Source organism: Balaenoptera musculus, chromosome 9 (assembly GCF_009873245.2).
Source record: "Balaenoptera musculus isolate JJ_BM4_2016_0621 chromosome 9, mBalMus1.pri.v3, whole genome shotgun sequence".
Taxonomy (NCBI): Eukaryota; Metazoa; Chordata; class Mammalia; order Artiodactyla; family Balaenopteridae; genus Balaenoptera; species Balaenoptera musculus.
In genome coordinates, this window is record NC_045793.1 from 23287490 (window position 1) to 23307742 (window position 20253).

Consider the following 20253-nt stretch of genomic DNA (forward strand, 5'->3'; position numbering starts at 1 on the left):
AGAAAGCCCACGCCACGGCCGCGGCGGCCCACCCCTTTCGCCAGCTGGGCCCGCCCCTCCGATGACGTCACAGAGGTGACGTCACGGCGCCCAGAGCGAGGCTCGGGTAGAGAGGCCGACTGAGCTGGAGTCGTCCGCTTGTCGTGGAGGCTGCTAGGGAGCCGGCGAGAGGGTGAGCAGGCGAGCAGGCGAGCAGGCGAGTGAGCTAGCGCAGGCAGGAGGGAGAGTCGCGCGGCGCAGAGGAGCGCCGGGTCCGGGCAGCGGAGACTCAAAGCCGCAGAGGGGCAGCCCGAGCCGGGCGCCGCGGGGTCCCCACCCCCACTCGGCCGGACGGTGCCCGGTGTTCCCCCGTGCGGGGGGCGGCGGCGGCGGCGGCTGACGGGACCGGACAGGACCGCGGGGGTGTTGCCACCTCCACCGAGGAGCCGGCGCGGCCGCGGGCTCCTCAGAGCCGGGGCCCGGGGCCCGTGACAGACGGGCCGAGGAAGGGAGAGAGGCGGCGGCGGCGCAGGCGACGGGGAGGCAGCGGCGACACCATGTCATCCCCTAGTCCGGGAAAGAGGCGGATGGACACGGATGTGGTCAAGCTGTATCCTTCGTGGACTGGGAATTCGGGCTGTACGTGGGAGGCGGTTTGGGGATGCCCAGGGCACCCCCTGAAACCTAAGCAGGGGCCCAGGGGCACTCCAGGCCACTGTCCGAGGCTCCCTCCCCCCTCTCCCTCCCCCCAGTGCCTACGGAGGCTCCTTGGCACCTCCCAGGAGCCGAGAGCCTTCTCAGCTCCCCCTTTATCCGCAGCACCCCGAAATGTGCGTTGTTCCACGCTCTTTCCTCACCCCCAGTGCCCGTGACTTTTCTTCACGACGTTTGGACTCCCAAGTAGGCCTTTTTTTTTTTTTTTCCTCCCCCAGGACTAGCCGCCTCTCTTCACCACCGAGCCCACCTTCTTTTTCCTGTTTGCTCGCTCTGGATTTAGGGACTCGAGGTAGAAATTCCCGAGAGCGAAGAATTCCCTTTCTCCTTTTCTTGAGATGCCTCCACTCCCTCCACTCACAATGCTTCTTGAACTGGGGTAACTCAAGTGACCTCCTTTATCCCTAATTCCTTTCTATATTAGGAAGAGAGTAGTCTGCTCAGTGCCCCCTCTTGTAATGAAAAGCTCTGAGTGTTTTAAACCAGAGACCCCTATTAAGCTTTCTGGTCCTTAGAAGAACCCCACTGTTTTTCTTCCTACCGACAAAGCCTATCCCACCCATAGTTGTATGTGGTGAGGACCCCCAGTCCCTCCAGCAAGCCACCCTCCATATTGTGGCTATGACAGCTGAGGGGGAAGGAGAGAAAGAGGATCTCCTTGACCAAATAGCCCCTGTACTAGCCACTTAAGCAAACTCTCCGTATGAGAATAAGGTTCTTGGGGAATAATTGCCCTGATCTTGCCAAGTGACACCCTTTATTTTTCTACTCCTCCCCCGCCCCCCCTCCCCAACTTTATGTACTTTGAAGGTAGCAGTGGGAAAGCTATAACTGATAAGAGTCCTTCAGGCAGTGGTTTTGGTTGGAGTCCAGGCTGATTATTTCACGACCAGCTTGAGAAATTCGCGAAGGTTCCTGTGACAAATCGAGACATTTTTGGAGGGGTAATTTAGAGAGTGGGGGGAGAGAGGAAATGAGCCCAGTGTTCTGAACAACTAATCCCTGGGGAGAGGGGGACCCGGGGGTGGGGAGTGGTAGTGTGTGAAACGCAGTTAAAAAGTCCTGTCTCCTGCTTCTGTCTCTCCCTCACCCCCATCCCCCCACCATTTCCCCCTGTTGCAGGGTTTTGTTTATATAACTCAAGTTGTTTGGCTAGATTCTTCAGGTGAATTCCTTCTTTATTCCTTTTATTGTTGCTGTTTTTGATTGGATGTTTTACCTGTTTGTAGAGATCAGTGATTATTGTTAGATACTCAGTTATGGAATTCGCTGAAGTTTTTAAAAAGTAGATTTTGCATTTGGTTTCGGAGTGGGGGATGGGAGGGAAGTTGCCTGGGCAAGTGATTTTTTTTTTTTTCCCCCCACCATAATCTTTTCAGGAATAAGGTGTTTTTCTCCTCACTCAGCAAAACTTGATTAGAAATTAGGAACAGTAGATGAACTTCTAAGTTTTAGGGTTTGAAGTTGAGAATTTTGGGGAGGTGGGAGTGGGGATTAGAGAGAGGAGCAAGTAACAAAGTATATATTATGTACCAAATACATGTCTAGGCACAAGTGAAATTGACTCTTTATGAGCTGTTTGTGGCTGTGATTGAGTTTTGTCAATGTGTGAATGATACCAGTAACGTTGGCTTTTCATAAGGTGGCAGGAAAACTTGTAACTATGGCTGTGTGTACATTTTACACAAAGCAGTATCGGGTTTTATTTTTGTTTAGAAACTAGGAAATGACATGGTGGCAGAATCTGAGTTATTTTTATCTTGAATTGAGACTTGCTGTCACACCTAATGCAAATTTCTACCTAATGTTTAATTGGGATGGGGCTGGGAGAGAGAATTCCAGCTGTCTTTGATCAATGTCAGATTCTCAAATTGTAGACATATATTTTCTAGAAGACTGAGGATAAAGGGTGAGGCCTAACTTGACCTGATGCCTTTTCCATACAGTGCCTTTTGTTCATTTAGTAGTTGAGGCATCTAGAATGATTACCGTATTTGGGAGTCGGGGTGGGGGGGATTGGAGAGGGAGAGGAAAACAGACAAAGAACAGCAGGGTGTCTCTCTTTTTTTTCTTTCCCTAAGTGGCTTATTTCATAGCTTATTTTTAGTAGAAGATGAAGAAAGGCATAGATGCATTGGCCTTCTGTTCTTTCCCCACCTTCCTCCTTTCTGACAAAAGAAAGCAGAGGCGCTTTAAAATCATAGATGTCTGAGGTAGGAGGACAACAGCCTCGGGATTTAAAAGCCAGGGGTTATCTTTGTTTCGTGTTTGTTATTTTCTTGTCTAAGTTCAATTTTTTGTATTTCCTTTTGTGTGTGCATGTGTGTTGTGGGCGTGAGAGATTTTCTGGCCTCCTTTCTCTGTTGAATTCCCATTAGTAGGCCCAAATGGAGACAACAATTTTTGAGCAAGGTACACTTACCACAGAATTTAAGCAACACACTACTAAAATGAATACAATGGTGTGAAAGGGCCGAGGGTTGAAAATGAAGGAAGGTGTAGAGGAAGTAGGAAAGGTCTGAAGGAATGTACTTGCTTTTTGCCCCTCAGTGCCCCTTGATTTCTTTGGTGTGGAGGCTGATAGCTGGTTTCCTTGCAGTCTCCTGTTTCAGCCCATTTTTGGATGTCTCCTGAGTGTAATTATGCCACCACGATTTACAGCCTGGCAGGGAACCTGTATAGTAGGAAGGTAGCGGTGTGGGGGGTAGGGAGAAAAGAGGATGTGTAACTAATTGGCCACCGCCTTCCACCACCTCGTTAGGTTCTTTTGGTCTCTGGTTGTTGTTTGGAGTCGGTGATATTTCTTTTGTGATGGGTTGGTAGGAGGAGAGCTGACTTCCAAGTTATGGAGGGAGTGAGTGTTTTGCACCGATGCACTTAATAATCTGCTGGGCGATTATGTTCTGAAACTCTGACTCATTCATTGTTTCTCTTCTGATCCTTTGCTGAGGGTTGTGCAAACCTCAAACTGATGTACATGACTTGGGCCCTGTAGGAATGTGTCCCAATCAAGAAACTTGCAGTGAGCCCAAATCCTGTGGAATGGTGGTTGAATAGTGTTGCCATTTGTTTGCAGAGTGAGGTAGATTGGTGATAACTGTGCTGTTCCCAGCCTGGCAAGCTTTGGGGTTTCCATCTAGAACCCGGCTGATTATTTAGATTGTCTGAGAACTGGGACTCTGGTGACCTTAAAGCGTGATTTGCCCTAAAGGAATATCGGTTTAAGTTCTCCTGGGTGGAGGAACAAACAGCTCAGATTACACGGGTTTCCTTGTTGGTGGGGGTTACTCGTCTCACCCTGTTGCACAGCCTGGTGATCCTTTTATCTGTGAACCAGTGGCCCCTGCTGAAGGCTGGAGCTGCTTGTTTTGGAAAAGCGTATGCAGGCAAAAGGCCGCAGGCACAGCTCCTCACAGCTCATTGGCTGCTCTGTTACTACCCGGAAAAGGAGGAGGGGCGGAGCTCCCAAACAGCTGATGGAGTGTGTGACCAGAGTGTGTTTATATACAAAAGAAGCAGGGGCTGGGGAGGCCTTGTGAGTGGTGTTACAGGATCAAGTGTGTTTTCAAGGGGTAGAAAGAGGAGAGGAAAACCTGACCTGTTAGAGTACAAGAAATGTTCAAGGTTAAATCAGAAAAGTGGATCTGATAATAATGGGGACTTGGCATGCGCTGTATTTGTTATTGGTGTGAGATATTGGAACTTATTTTTATAATACCAGGAGTTTTCAAAGAGTCCCTTTTTCAGAGGGAGTGTGGTAACTTAAAACTGGATAGCTACCAATTTAAATTTATTTAACTGACTCCTGCAGGGATTCAAAAGTATGGTAGAAATGTAAGCTTCCCCTACAAAAGCTTTAAGAGTAATGGTCAGGAAAGGGCAGTGTCTTATACTAAATTCATTAACAGCGTTAGTGAATCTTACAGAATGCTGGTTGTCTGCCTTAGGGTTTCAGAAGCTTTCAGTAGTAAGTTCATCCCCTCAGACGTTTCCGCACCCTCTTTGTGCCTGGCTTGGGGCTAGATGCTGGGGGTTTAGTAGTGAAAAATTTGGTGTGTGCTTATGTAACTAGTTAAACAATTTTTGAAAAAATCAAAGTACAGACTGTTTATAGCAGGTGAGCACTGTATGTATCACCTTGCTTTTTGAATAACTTGTATTTACTTTCAGAATTGACTTCAAGAAATAGAAAGTTTAAAGTGAATTTTATGTAATGCGATGTATAGGGATCTATATTTCTGTTATTTAAAAGATTGATGTTAAAAACTGAAACAGAAACAAACATTTAAAAGTGTAGCCATTTGTCTTTGCCTTCAGCTTTGGTATTTTGCTGTTAATCAGTAGTTTAGTAACTATCCCTAAATTAGTAGTCTTTGTTGCTCTTTAATTTGTGCTCAAAGTGTAGACTGTTTTGTTATCTTAACTAGCTCCAGTGTCAATTGGGAACCTGTGGTTTGCCTTTTATTTCCTGTGGTCTCTGTTTTACTGAGATGATGAGATGGAAGGTAGAACAGTTTTATGGTCTTCAAGCTAAAAGTTAAAGCTTTGGCAACTCCCAGTGTTCTGAATTTGTCTTCTCTGCCTAGATTTTGGTGACAAATATAACATACTGGTACTTATTTTGGTTAAGCAGGAACCTACATGAGTAAGCATTCACAAGTTCAGAACATCTGATTCCTGCAGTACAGTTCTAGTAAATTACACACAAGCCTAAAAATTCAGCTTTTAGGGGAAAACAATCTTTGCAGATGTGACCCATAAAAATCCCTTACCCTGTTTGTGTGTGTGTGTTTTAGAAGAACCTGGATTTGTTGGTTTTCTAGTGTTGTGAAATTTCCCCAGCACCTTGACCTGCATGATATATCTATATATTAAATGTATATATAATTATATATATAATTTAGTATCTTATCTCAGTCTTACCAGATTTGATGGTTCCAAGAATCATTGGATTTTTAGGCATGCAATTCAGACCTGCAAAAGTGCTTACAGTGTAATAGCTCTTTAACTGTAGACCTACAGTGTACATTTCAGTAAAGTACTTCAATGAAAAAACTTAATTGGATTATACAAGTAATAAGAAAATTGAGGAAAATATAGGTTACAAATATAGGTTCCCCCCAGGATGTATTATTGTCAACCTGTTGATCATAATGTATGTGCCCTGTTTTTGCTTAATATTTTTGCAACTATTTTTCCCATTTAAAAATATCAGATTTAATAAATAGCTCATGTAATATGCCATTCCATGCCTGTGCCATTGATTTAATTCTTTGCCATTTTTCTGTGATAAATAAGATTGAAATTAACATCTTGTGCATAAGGCTTTTCTTGCATTTTTGGATTATTTCTATTTTCCAGAAATGGGATTCTAGATCAAAGAAGGTAAGCCTTTGAATTAAAGTATTTAATTAAAATTCTTGAGGCCCCACAGTCAGTGGTCTCTCACTTTGTTCTGTTGTGTTTTAGTTGGTCATTTAAACACTGAAGCAGTCAGCCTGGCATGGTGATGAAAGATGAGTTCTGATCTCTATTTAAATTTTCATGTTTTTTTGTGATAATAGTGATTTTTGAATTAGGGATACTTTTGTACTTCTCAGAGTGCCTACTGTGAGTTGGTAGGTTAAACATAATACATTCATAAGCAGATAGATCTGACTGGCAAGAGCTGTAGAATTAGTTTTGGTGACTTGATTTTTTTTTTTTTTTTTTTTTTGCTTTTGTCTTTTATTGAGGTATAATTTGGTAAGTTTTGACATAAGTAGCACCCATGAAGCCTATCACCACAATCAAGATAGTGAACATATTCATTTTCCCGAAGTTTCTCTTGCCCCTAGGTAGTCTTTCCCTACACCCGCCCCCATCAGATTAGTGATCTGATTTTTGTCACTGTAGATTATTTTGCATTTTCTAGAATTTTATATAAATGGAATCATACAGTATATACTCTTTTTGTGTGAATTCTTTCCTCATATTTTTAGATCCACCCATGTTGTTACCATGTAGTTCTTTCCTTTTTTACTGCTGACTACGATTTCATTGTATGGCTGTACCACAATTTGTTTATGCATTCACTTCTGTGGACATTCGGGTTATTTTCTGTTTGGGGCTATTACAAATAAAGCTGCTGTGGATATATGCTTTCTTTTCTTTTGAGTAAATATATAGGAGTGGAATAGCTGGATCATGTGATAGGTATAGGTTTAACTTTTTAACAGGTAGCTTAAATTTAACTTTTACTGATGATGGTGTCTATTTCAAACACAATTATGTTGTGACATTGAATTCCTGTTTCAATTGTGTGTTTTAAAGGAATCCCATTAAATAGCATGATCCTAAGCACTGATTTCTAACCTAACTCTGTCAAAGCTAGTTTTGTGGATGCTCTTCCATTTCCCCCATTCAAAATTACTGAATTAAGTTTTCATTGTGAAATGTTTTTCTCTTGTGACCCTTTGAAGTGGTACTTCAAGAATTATGGTCACAAATATCTGTTTTATTTTTGCATTTGCTAGTAAGACTATACTTTTGTGGAAAGGTAAGCACACTTTTTGTTGATGGCACCCTTTTCTTTTTGTAGAGTATTGATAAGAATTTTTTTTAACATTAGTTTTACTTAGCACCTCCACTTACATTTACAGCAGTTTACAAATATTTACATAGGACTCTGTTAAGGTCTGAGTAGTATCTTCAATTTTCATATGGACTAAACTCAGGTAAAAGGAACCCACAGCAACTCAGTGGTAGAACTGGAAACAGATTCTAAGCAGGCATCCCTTAATATGTTTTCCTGGAATCTTTTTTTAAAGTTAATATTTAACAAAGTGGTGGGGCTTTTTGTTTTGCTTTTTTACTTTTTGGCATCCTATGTAAATTATTTTATAAGTTAATTATTAGACATTGCCATAATGAAAAATTAGACATTGCTTTGTAAAACTTGTTACTGTCACATTCTTATAAATTACAAACATTTGAATTTAGATATAGGAGTTTACATGCATGTTGCTTAAAAAGTTAACATCTTATTCCTGACAACTGGAATTTTTAGCTTGGCTAACAAGAAGAAAGACAACCTGTTTCATGTTGGAGTCAGTGACAGTTTATTCGGTGGGTAGACTTCGGTTCAGTCCTCAAACACGAGGATGGTGCTCTGAGCATATATATTAGAGTGTATTAGTTCCAGATTGCCGAAGTGTAATTCAAGTGCAATGTAGAAATCTTTGAAAACACAGAGAAGTCACTGTGTACTTTTGAGAGGCTGTTACTTTAGTGATTCTCAGGTGGGGTATGAGAAGAATTGTTACACTTTTATGGGGGTGCTAAGGTTATTAAAGTTTCTTCTTGTACCTCATCAGATGCTTGGGAAAGGTGGCTGGTTGTTTGCAGACTGGTGCTCGTGGGAGCACCTGCCCAAGCCTGGCAGAACCCAAATCCTCAAGAGCCTGTGGAAAGCCCCACAGGACAGTTCTGTGCACATGAGGGATGAAGGATCCTTTCCGCCTTCCCGTGCTTTTTAGGTATCTAGGGCATTGAGTAGGTGGTTTGAATAGGTGCTACTGATCTTTTGACCTGGCCCTGCAGTGAAGTCAGGGAGGAGTAGGAAACCCATGTGAAGTGGAGAGGCTTGGCTGGACTTTGTCATCATCAGGACAGGCATGGCTGGTGGGTCTGTCTTTGGGCTCACAAAAGGTACCTGGACTGTAGCACTTGGAGGGACCATATTTAGGGATCAGGGAATGGAATCTTTATGTCTTTTGTTCAAATTCGTGGTTTCTAACTTTTAAACCACTTTTAAGGAGGCATTATGTATCAAAGTAAGAGATATTCCCTACATGTGAAATTGTTAATGTTGTAAATTATGCATTTTCTTTTTAGTATTAGGCAAAGTGTTTCTTTTTTCATGTATTATGTTTTTATCATGCACACTTTTCAAGGTTTCTTGGATTATGAGATCTTAGTTGATGTAATATAAATAGAAAATTAGATACAGTGTGTGCCTGGTTCATGTTACTTCATGAGCAATTGGGTTACTACTCAGCTTAGTGAATATAGATTTAGTTGTTTTGTTCAGATGGTCCAGTATAACTTTGGTTATCTGAATATTGCTTTTTAATCAGTTGACTTTCTACTGTGTAGACAGTTTTGAAAGGTTGATTAATTCAAAAATTCGGGTAAACATTTCCATTGCAGTGTCTACCTGTAGAACGTTGAGTCGGTTAGAATTGTGTTCATAAGAGATCACCAGGCGTAATATAGTTAGATATATTGCTTTATGGTCTTATAGACTACTGAATGTTTAGTACCCTTTTGCTAATCTATTTATCTAAATCTGTAAATAAATTAGTAAGTCTCCTTGGCAACAAAGCTTGAAACTAGATCACACTTTTTGTTTCACTCCAAAGGAAAGAAACTGGATTGGCTTTTTTTCGTTAACAAATGGTCACCTTCAGAGTCTCACAGCTGGGAATTGGTACTCGGTCAGATCACTAATCCAAACTAAGGCTCCTACAATGAAATCATCCCATGATGATTTCTTGGACATTTTGGATCTTTATTACAAATTATATTTACATTGAAATGGATGAACACAGGAGGGAAATTCATTTTAAATGCTTGTGGCATTTTCTGACAAGAGGAGTTTTAACTGTTTATCTTAATTTGGTGGCTGATCTCAATGTTGCTTTAGAGTATATTTAAGTAAGTATATTAAAATATAGAACATAATGTATATTTGATCACAGAATTACTGATCTTGGCAACACAATTTTGACATTATTAGCATCTGTTGATTTTGCCAACTAATTCATTCAATTCACCAGAGCCACCATCTTGATGATAATAAGAAAAAACAAAAAACAAAAAACCCCTGCATTTTGCCTTTCTATTCATTTGTATCCTTAGAGATTAAAAAAAAAAACAAAAACAAAGTACTTTTAAATCAGGTTTGTTTTATGAATGGAAGAAGGAGAGGAAGTAGACCTTTGAGTGTGTTCTTTTTTTTTTTTAACAACTTTATTGGAGTGTAATTGCTTTACAGTGCTGTGTTACAAAGTGAATCAGCTATATGCATACATATATCCCCATATCCCCTCCCTCTTGCGCCTTCCTCCCACCCTCCCTATCCCACCCCTCCAGGTGGTCACAAAGCACCGAGCTGATCTCCCTGTGCTATGCAGCTGCTTCCCACTAGCTATCTATTTTACATTTGGTGGTGTGTGTGTTCTTTAGTCTCATTATCTGGATTGCCGCTCTTGAATGCTGTCTTTGATTATCAAATGACATATATTTAAGTATACCTATATTGAGTCATTCACCTTTTTGTGAATACTTAACTTGCTTTTCTCTTTCTACAGCCTCTTGGGTTAGAATAGTTATTAGGTACCAGATTCTATCTGTCTTTGAGTAATTAATGTGGCTTTTCCTTTGAGACTTAGCTAAGAGTTTTGTAACATGTTAACAGATATATATCAGGAAGACTATATAGGTGGCTCATAAAGACTAATTTCTTTTCATATATTTCAGTCTGTATGTCTTTTTTCTATTAGTGTGCCTAGCTTATATTTTGACTAATTTCTAGAAATCAAACAAGAGAGTTAAAATTACTGGCAGGAAAGTACACAAATAAACCTTTGGAGAGAAGGTGTTTCCTTAATTAAAAGTAGTAGTGAGGTCCAGTTCTTTTTTCTGGAAGTTTGAAAATCAGACTATACTTGGCCTATTTCACTTTGTGCAATTTGGCAATTATATATCAAACTTGAACTTACTTATGCTAAAAATGTATAATAGCTTACAACTTTGGTATCCATTCTCTGAAGGTAAAAATAGGCTATGCCTTAGATTTGTCTTAACTCTGTTCAGTGGAGTGAGACATGATGGAACTTGGCACCTGAATCTTGAGTTCTTACACTTTTAAAGGCCCTTGTCTCTCATTGCCTCCGAAGAATTTGGTTTTTCTAAGCTGAATTTGTACAGTCTAGCCAGTGTTTCTGAGATTCAGTTGCTGCTAACTGACTGTATTTAAGTCTTCAAGGTAGGAAGTCTAGAGGTCTCTCTCACTCAGCATTCTCCTGTGCTCTTCAGGCAAGATAGGTAGGAGTAGTCCCCTGCCCCATGGGAGCTGATTCCTGGGATTAAGTTTTAGCCCCTTTGCATCTTTTTCTTTTCTTTTGGCCGCGCTGCGTGGCATGCAGGACCTTAGTTGCCCAAACAGGGATCAAGCCTGTGCCCTCTGCAGTGGAAGCGTGGAGTCCCAACCACTGGACCGCCAGGGAGTTCCCCCATTTGCACCTTGTAATTCAAAGAATGACTAACGAAATACCACATCTACTTGTGCTTATTCTCCATTTTGCAGGGTGATCTGGTATATATGCTCAAGCCTTTGAACTGGATTATCTTAATTGACAGAGATACATGTCTTATCTTTCTATTTGCTTAGTGAAAAATGGAGTTAGAAATCCTATTTTTTATAGAATCAAAAGTTAGTGTATGATTTATGCTTTTAAATCGGGGCTTATTACTCATTTGAAAGAATTGGGTAAAGCGTAATGATTTTAGTCTGTCAGTTCTGGCTGGTTTATTTCTTAAATGTCATTCCTATAGTGTTTTGTCAGCTCTGATGAAGTTCTGATGACATTTTATTATTTGAAGTTAAATTTTAGTAGGTATTACACTTTCATAGATTTTTAGCATGTTTTTCTACTTGGAGAAAACCTGGAATGCAGATAATAGTATTATAAAGCAGTGGTTGCTTTCTGAATATAAGGGCTCCTTGAGTTGAAATTAATAATTCTTTTTAGGCAATATCGTTTGTGGCCTTAAGTAACAGTTTGAGAAATACTAATGCTTGGCTGTACTGCTTCAGATTAGGAGAGTAAACTCTGGTAACTTTGTTTGTATTATTGATAGAAAAAATAAAAGCCAAAGTTGAAATAAGGAGTCTGCTTTTCATCTGTGACTTATAAGATCAGTTTTACTTCTTAGTAATCACATTTGTTATGTGAAAAATAGAATAAAAGCAGTATAGCCTAATGCCTCAGTTAATTCTATTTATGAATGTGTCATAAAGAAAAAATAAAAATGACTTTAATAGGTTTTAATATAAATGTTATGTTATCTCTTTACAACAGTAGATTAGATGGCATTGCATTTGGTATTCTTGAGATGTCTGAATTGTATATGCCCTGTCAATAATTTTAAAATAAAGTAAGCCTTGTAAAAGTGCCTGATTTATGAAAGCTTTTATCAGGATAGAATGGCAGCATGCTGTTCTTTCAAAATTTTATGTATTTAATTACCTAAATTATATTTTGGTTTTTAAAAGGTAAACTTAGGGAATGTGAGTATAATTGAGTAAAAGAATATGCCCAGAACCAGGGTAGGATCCCATCAGAGTTTGAAACAGTTTGGTACTTAAGCATCTAAATATTTTTTACCTTTGTCCTTTTTTTTCCCCTAGATCATATTTTAAATTTTGACATAGAGATATTTCTGTTATAATGCCACAAATGCATTACTAAAATATCTTGCATTCTGCAAAGTCATGAAGTGGAAATAATAGTGCTTATAGATACCTTACATCTTTTAATACTCTCCAGATATTTAAAATATATCTTTTGAGGAAAATTTAGTTGCCTACATTTTTATTGATATTTAAACTGAGTGTCTCTAGTGGATCAGTTTTGCTTTGTGTTATGGTAATTTTAATTATTAGTCTCAAGACAGCCAAGCATGTACTTTAGATGCTTAGTTTCTTAAAAGTTGGGATGATTTTTATAACAGAAGGCTTGGGATGTAAGCTGCCCTGCCTTTTTTCTCCTGTTTTTGCCTTATTGTTTTGATAGCTTTTTACTTTTTTTAGGTAAACTTTTAATTTTAGATTTACGGAGACGTTGCAGAGACGATAGAGTTCTTGTACCCCCACCCAGTTCTGGTCACCCCTGTTATTTATATTACTGAGACGTGTTTCAAAACTAAGAAACCAACGTTGGTATGTTACTGTAAACTAAACTCCAGGCTTTGTTCAGGTTTCACCAGTTTTTCCATGAACGTGTTTTTTTTCTGTTCCAGGCTTCCATGTAGGATAACACATTAGTTAGTGGTCATGTCTCCTTAGCTTTCTCTAGTCTGTGACAGTGTCTCACTCTTTCCTTGTTTTGCATGACATTGACAGTTCTGGAGTACTGGTCAGGTATTTTTTGGAGTGTTCAATTTCAGTTTATCTGATTTTTTCCCCTCATGATTAGACCTCATAATAGTGAGGTATTAAAATTTAGCCAAGGGACTTCCCTGGTAGTGCAGTGGTTACAAATCCGCCTGCAGGAGACATAGTTTCGAGCCCTGGTTCGGGAAGATCACACATGCCGCGGAGCAACTAAGCCCGTGCGCCACAACTACTGAGCCTGCGCTCTACAGCCTGCGAGCCACAACTACTGAGACCGCGTGCCACAACTACTGAAGCCCGTGCGCCTAGAGCCTGTGCTCCTCAACAAAAGAAGCCACCGCAGTGAGAAGCCCGCGCACCGCAACGAACAGTAGCCCCCGCTCGCCACAACTAGAGAAAAGCCGCACGCAGCAACAAAGACCCAACGCAGCCAAAAAAATATTTAGCCAAACTCATTGTGGGTTTTGGAAAGAATACTGCAGAGGTGAAGCGCTCTTCTTATCACAAGTCGGGTGTGTGTGGGGGGGTACCTGTGTCCTCATGACGTTACTGGTGATGTTAACTTTGATCCACTTAGTTTAGGTGGCACTTGCCAAGTTTCTCCACTGTGAAGTTACTATTTTTCCCTTCTGTATTCTATTCTTTGGAAGCTAGTCACTAAGTGTACCTGACACTCAAGGGGGCCAGAGGAGTTAGGCTCCACCTCCTGGAGGGAGTAATTGTTTTTGACTTTTGATCATAACGTAATAGTGCATTAGTCTTAGTTATTAGTGGGTTTTGTACAGAACTTACACTTGATTTTGAATGAAGTGTAAATTGGTACTGCCTTTTTTGAAATAAAATAGGATGTAAAAATATGAGGATGTGGTCTAGGAGCACACAGATTTGATGGGTTTATTTAGCAATTTGCATGCAAATTTAACTTTCAGCATTTGGCTGTTTTTAGATCTATAATAACATGTGAAAATGAAGATAAACTTAGGATGAGTTGCAAAAATATTAGTTAAAAGCCTTATAACTCAGGCTTCCCTGGTGGTGCAGTGGTTGAGAATCTGCCTGCCAGTGCAGGCGACGCGGGTTCGAGCCCTGGTCTGGGAAGATCCCACATGCCGCGGAGCAACTCGGCCCGTGAGCCACAACTACTGAGCCTGCGCGTCTGGAGCCTGTGCTCCGCAACAAGAGAGGCCGCGATAGTGAGAGGCCCGCGCACCGCGATGAAGAGTGGCCCCCGCTTGCCACAACTAGAGAAAGCCCTAGCACAGAAACGAAGACCCAACACAGCCATACATACATACATACATATATACATAAAAAGAATGTAATCAGACAAGAATAGCATTAAAAAAAAAAAAAAAGCCTTATAACTCAAGGAATTCTATCATTTTGAAGAGTTTTAGATCAGAAAGAGAATTTGGGAATGGGGTAGTGATAAAATGCCATTACATTTTGTATGTCTTCTTGTTATTAACTAGTTATATAGTTAACTTATAAGAGAAGAATATGTTATTAGCTGTGAATTTTGTTTTGTTTTGTTTGCTAGCTGTGACCCTAGCAAAGGGTCATTATTTTGGCCCATAGACACATTTTATTCTATCTTAAAGGAGCATATTTTTCACCATTTAGATATCTGGTTGTTTTTTGTTTTTTGGTTTCTGGTTTTTGTTTTTTGCAGTTCTATTTGTAGTTTGAGTGAAAACCTTGACATAATTGTAGTTGGCGGTTTTAACCAGAATTCAATTATTATGGGAAGATTAACTGTGTAGAACTTCACTTTTTCTTCAGAATTTTCTAAGCAATTGAAGCTTACTCCTTCAAATGAGACAACTTGTTTACTTTGACAGTTTTTGGTGTATTTTTATTTTGGCTGATTTTTTTCTCCTTTCTCCCTGGGATAACACTAACTGATTTTCATATGATGAAAGTCTTAAAGTATATACAAAACATTGTTTTCTTGAGCAGAGTGTATTTATAGTTGAGGTTATTGGGTAAGTGACCTCTGAAAAAGTAATAGTGAGAGATTAAAATTTGGCCAAACCCATTTGGTTTCTAGGCTAAAAGTTAAGCCAAAGTATTTATGTCTCAGGGGAGTCCTTGAAAATAGTGAGGAAATTGTGGTAGCAAGGTAGCAAGAATTACTGTCTTGCTAGTAGTAATATATTCTTTAAGACTATAGAGAATAGTTCAGAATATATGAATAGTTCAGTATTTATCAACTCATGGGGACACCTTGGTTTTTGTGTGGTATGTGAGTCAAGTGTTTGTAACCAGCTGTTTACTGGTTTAGTGACCCTGTTGGTGCATTTTTAGACCTTTGACCTTAAATAATGCGAGCACCTGGATGTCATGTCGGTGCTAAGAGTCAGTAGTGTGGCACTTAGTGCCATCTTACTGGTGTTATGACTCTGGGCAGATGTTCAGCTGGTTCTTTTGTACCCCTGTTTTCTTTTGCTCACTTTTCTTAAGTTTGAGTGCCCTGGATGGCTTTTTTTAAATTAAGACTTTTTTTAGAGCAGTTTTAGGTTCACAACAAAATTGAAGGAAAGGTACAAAGATTTCCTATATCCCCTTGCCCCACTCATGAACAGCCTCCCCCATTATCAATATCCCCCACCAGAGTAGGGTGTTCGTTACACATGATGAACCTACACTGACACATCATTATCACCCAGAGTCCACAGTTTATATTAGGGTGCACTCTTAGTGTTGTACATCTGTGGGTTTGGATATATGTACAATGACATGTATCCATCATTATGGTATCATACAGAGTATTTTCACTGCCCTAAAAATTCTCTGTGCTCTACCTATTCATTCCTCCTCACCTCACCCCACCCCCTGGCAAGTACTGATCTTTTTACTGTCTCCGTAGTTTTACCTTTTCCAGAATCATACAGTTTGTGGCCTTTTCGGATTGGCTTCTTTCACTTAGTAATTTGCATTTAAATTTCCTTCCTGTATTTTTTTTTGGCTCGTTTCTTTTTAGAGGTGAATAATACTCCGTTGTCTGGATGTACCACAGTTTGTTTATCCGTTCACCTTGGTGAGCCATTTTTTTGTGAACAGAGCTAATAACTCTTTTAATGGTTTCTCATTTTTCCAGATTAGCCTTTGTATTTAAAAAAAAAAAATCTCTTAGTAGCAAGTAGCTGAATTTTATGCTGCTGCCCCATTCTATCCTCAATTCTACCCTTCTTATCCCATTATACTTGTTCTGTAATGTGCTACTTCTCATTCTAATATATTTCACATTTATTCTGGTACAATCCTTGCTTTGAAATGTTACGACTCACTTTACATAAATAAGAACCTGAGTTAACAGAGATTGGTTGAAAGTGCTGAGATCACAGAGTTAAGTCCTCCTTGTGATGGGTCTGGAGCCTATGAGAGTTTCTCATGCTTTTGTCCCTTCTAGCACATATTTATCTTTGCATATGAAGTAGGTGTTCAGGAAACACCTGTTAAATGAATTTTGATAAATAATATACCACAGGTTTCCACCAAGTCCTTGGATCAGTTTTACACTGTGTTTCTGTATAGAAACAATATGGAAACCTCACAGGAGAGAGGCAGATCTTCCTTATATGATAAGGACTTCAGTTCTTTTATGTGCAGATGCCATTTGCCATTTCACGTACACTGTTCATTTTTCCACATGTGACGTGTATTTGTGTTCTGAAATTGTCCTAAATGCTAATACTGTAGTTTATTAAATGCCATTTTCAGAGGAGTTCTTTTTAAAGATTCCTTGATTGCTGGTTTTATTTAAGATCAAAGGAAATTATTAAGATTGGGGATTGGGGAAAGAAACAGCCGAAACTTTTGTTACTTCACTTGTAAAATAGAATACCTTAAACTCATCAAATCATTTAGCTTACTAGTACTCTATTTTGTACTTTGTAAAGTGTCTCAAGTTCCCCCTTACAAGTTAGTGGTTCTAAAGGTGACTTTTACTAGCTTAATATTTGATACTATGAACTTCTTGGTTTGTACAGGATTTTTTTGAGGACCTTACTTTATTTTGTGTTTATTTTTACCTTTTACCCATAGTTTGTGAGGAAAGGAGATTTAAGAAATGCTTTAACAGCTCACACCTGCTATAAAAATTATATGCGGCCTATTTTTAGTTACTCAGAATAATGGGGGAAATACTTTGTAATAGCCAGATATTTAAAAATAATTTTTTAAATCGAAGTATAGTTGATTTACAATGTTGTGTTAGTTTCTGGTATACACCAAAGTGATTCAGTTACATATATATACACACACACATATATATGTGTGTGTGTATATATATGTATATTCTTTTTCAGATTCTTTTCCATTATGGTTTGTTACAGGATATTGAATACAGTTCCCTGTGCTATACAGTTGCTATACAGGACCTTGTTGTTTATCCATTCTATATATAATAGCTACTCCCCAACTCCTAATTTATCCTTCCCCCACCCCCTTTCCCCTTTGGTAACCTTGTTTTCTATGTCTGTGAGTCTGTTTCTGTTTCGTAAATGAATTCATTTGTGTCACATTTTAGATCCCACATATAAGTGATATCATGTATTTGTCTTTCTGACTTACTTCGCTTAGTATGATAATCTCTAGGTCCATCCATGTTGTTGCAGATGGCATTATTTCATTCTTTTTAATGGCTGAGTAGTATTCTGTTGTATATATGTACCACATCCTCTTTATCCATTCATCTGTCATTGGATATCTAGGTTGCTTCCATGTCTTTGTAACAGTGAGATATTTAAAATCTCATTTTACAGATGCAAAACTTGAGGTTTAGTGATATATTTAAACTGCATAGACACATGAGTATACTTTTTTTCTTTCTGTGTGCGTGCACAGGCTCTTAGGGAAGAACAAATTTTTGCTCCTTAGGTTTTTGGTAAGTTCTTCAATCATTTGAACCCTCTAACACAGAGGTTCCAAAGTTGCCTGCAGACCACTGGGGATCCCCAGGATACTTTCAGGGAGACGGTAAGGTCAAAACTTGTTTCATAGTTACATTAATTAATTTTTTTGCCTTTTTTGTTTATTCTGTAGTGACATTGGTACTGATGGTGCAAAGGCCAAAACCAACAATGGATAAAACTATCAAAGCCTTGGGAGTTCTCTGGCGGTCCAGTGGTTAAGACTCTGCACTTCCACTGCAGGGGGCAAGGAACTAAGATCCTGCATGCCTCGTGGCCAGAAAAAGAAAAACCACACACACACACAAAACTATCGAAGCCTTAGCACACTAAAACCATATTAATAGTCATTCTTCATCACAACACATAATACGGTTTTTAAAAAAGGCAGTTTCACTTGAACATGCTCTTGATAAGGAGTAATGACAATAACTTTTGACCCTCAAGTACATGTCTCTTTACTCTTCTGTGTGTTGAAATGGGGAGCACCTTTCCTGCATACTGAAAGTATGGTGGTGGTTTCCAGAAAAAGCACTTAGGGCGACCAGCTGTTTGTTTTTAATTGAACGCCATTTGAACTTGAAAGTATGACTGACTGACAAACTATGGTTATTCAGACTTGGATGTTTGTCAGACATTTTCTCAGAAGGGAACAAAGTGAGCCCATCACTTTAAGGAAAACTGATAGTGTGTGTTGCCGATGATAATATACAAACTTTAAAGTGAAAATCAATTTGGGAAAACTTGTATCTGCCACCACATGCTTGACAGTTGTCTAATACTTAGACATTTCTGATGAGATCAGTGGTGATATTAACATGATTTTTTGATATCGTGTGATGAAATGTGCCAATGTTTGGAAGATCTGTGTAAGTCAGTGAACCAGTATTTTCTGAACGGCTAATGTGTGATAGAAAAATCATGCTTGGATAAAAGATCTGTTTAAAATACAAGGTGGACCAGTGGGTTTTAATCTAACAATATGAAAATTTCATTGGTACTGTTTCAGATGCCACATTGCCGTTAGCTTTTAGGAATCTACCACTTGTCAAGTTTTGGTGTAATATCAGTGAAGAATGTCCAGAATTTTCTGAAAAGTCTGTTAAACTACTCTTCTCTTTGCTAACTACATTCAAAACACATTGTACCAGATTGAATGCAGAAACAAATTTGAGAATTCAGCTCACTTCTATTAAGCCAGACATCAAAGAGATTTGTGAAATTGTTTTTTCTTTTGGAAATTAGTTATTTTTTTTCATAAAGATGATATGTTAACATGCGTAAGATTTATTAGTACTTTTTAAAAATATTTATTTATTTATTTACTTATTTGGCTCCGCCGAGTCTTAGTAGTGGCAGGAGGGATCTTCGTTGCGGCGCACAGAATCTTTTAGTCATGGCATGCGGGATCTAGTTCCCTGACCAGGGATCAAACCCGGGCCCCCTGCATTGGGAGCGCAGAGTCTTAACCGCTGGACCGCGAGGGAAGTCCCTTATTAGTACTTTTAAATGAATTAATGTTTTAAATTTTTTAAGTGGTAAATATCAATAGATATTTACACATAAAGAACCTCTTCGGGGTCATCAATTTTATAAGTGAAAAGGGTGCTAAGACCAAAAAGTTTGAGAACTGCTACTCTAACAAATGTGTGTCAGTAGAGAGGTTGTCATGTTGTTATGAAGTCTAGGATGCGCTTTATTTGTATATAGCATAGTGTTGGCAAAATAGTAGGTTCTCTAATAACATATTTGAATCAGATTGAATTGTACAGTAAACCATGTAAATACGTATTTAGCCAAAAGGAAAACTGATGTGTGAAGATGGCAAGTGATTTTATGTTAGTAAAGAATGTCAGGTTTACATCATATTTCACAGATTCTAAGACATTTTTTCCCTTAACGTCTTTGAAACTGAGATGTCTTAGAATTGGTCATGAGTCGGTTTGATCGTCAGCTTTTTTCTTTCTTGATGTGTTGTAGATGTGATGAAATAAGGTAGTGCTTCTTGTGTGGAGATGAGGAGGAAACGCATTGGATAGCAGTTTACTTCTTGGGCTACAGTATATGCTGCATTAAATGTTTTTGTCAGGCACTGAATTGACTATGGGCAGTTGACAGTGGGCCCATTGTCAGAATATTCCATTCATAAAGCAGTTATCTTTATTCCAAGCTGGAAGACTAGACTCTAAGGCTGGAATTCAGGCTTTTAAGATAAAACGTAAAACATGATATAAATTTTGGGTTTTTTATATGTAAAGCTTTTTGTGTTTCTATTTAATCATATTGTTGATGGACCATAATGATGAGTATTGAGTTATTCCCATTTCTGTTGTAAAGAAGGTTTTACTGTGTAGCTCTTAGAAAATGAATGAAGAAGAGTAGCAGAATTAAATTTTTTAAAAATTCTTTTGATTAAAATAATTTTAAATCTATTAATACTTTACTGAAGCTTGAGGAATTCACAAGTTCACTTTTGGCGTCTGTTAT

At 39.0% G+C, this 20253-nt stretch overlaps 1 protein-coding gene across 1 annotated transcript in view; it reads left to right on the forward strand.

The window, feature by feature from the left end:
- The first annotated feature begins 213 nt into the window (after nucleotides 1–213).
- Nucleotides 214–20253, forward strand: part of UBE2H (ubiquitin conjugating enzyme E2 H) — a 101850-nt gene continuing 81810 nt past the window's right edge. The window contains exon 1 of the mRNA XM_036862830.1: nucleotides 214–589. Coding sequence (XP_036718725.1) covers nucleotides 537–589 — 53 coding nt within the window. The 5' untranslated portion in view covers nucleotides 214–536. The remainder of the gene's footprint in view (nucleotides 590–20253) is intronic.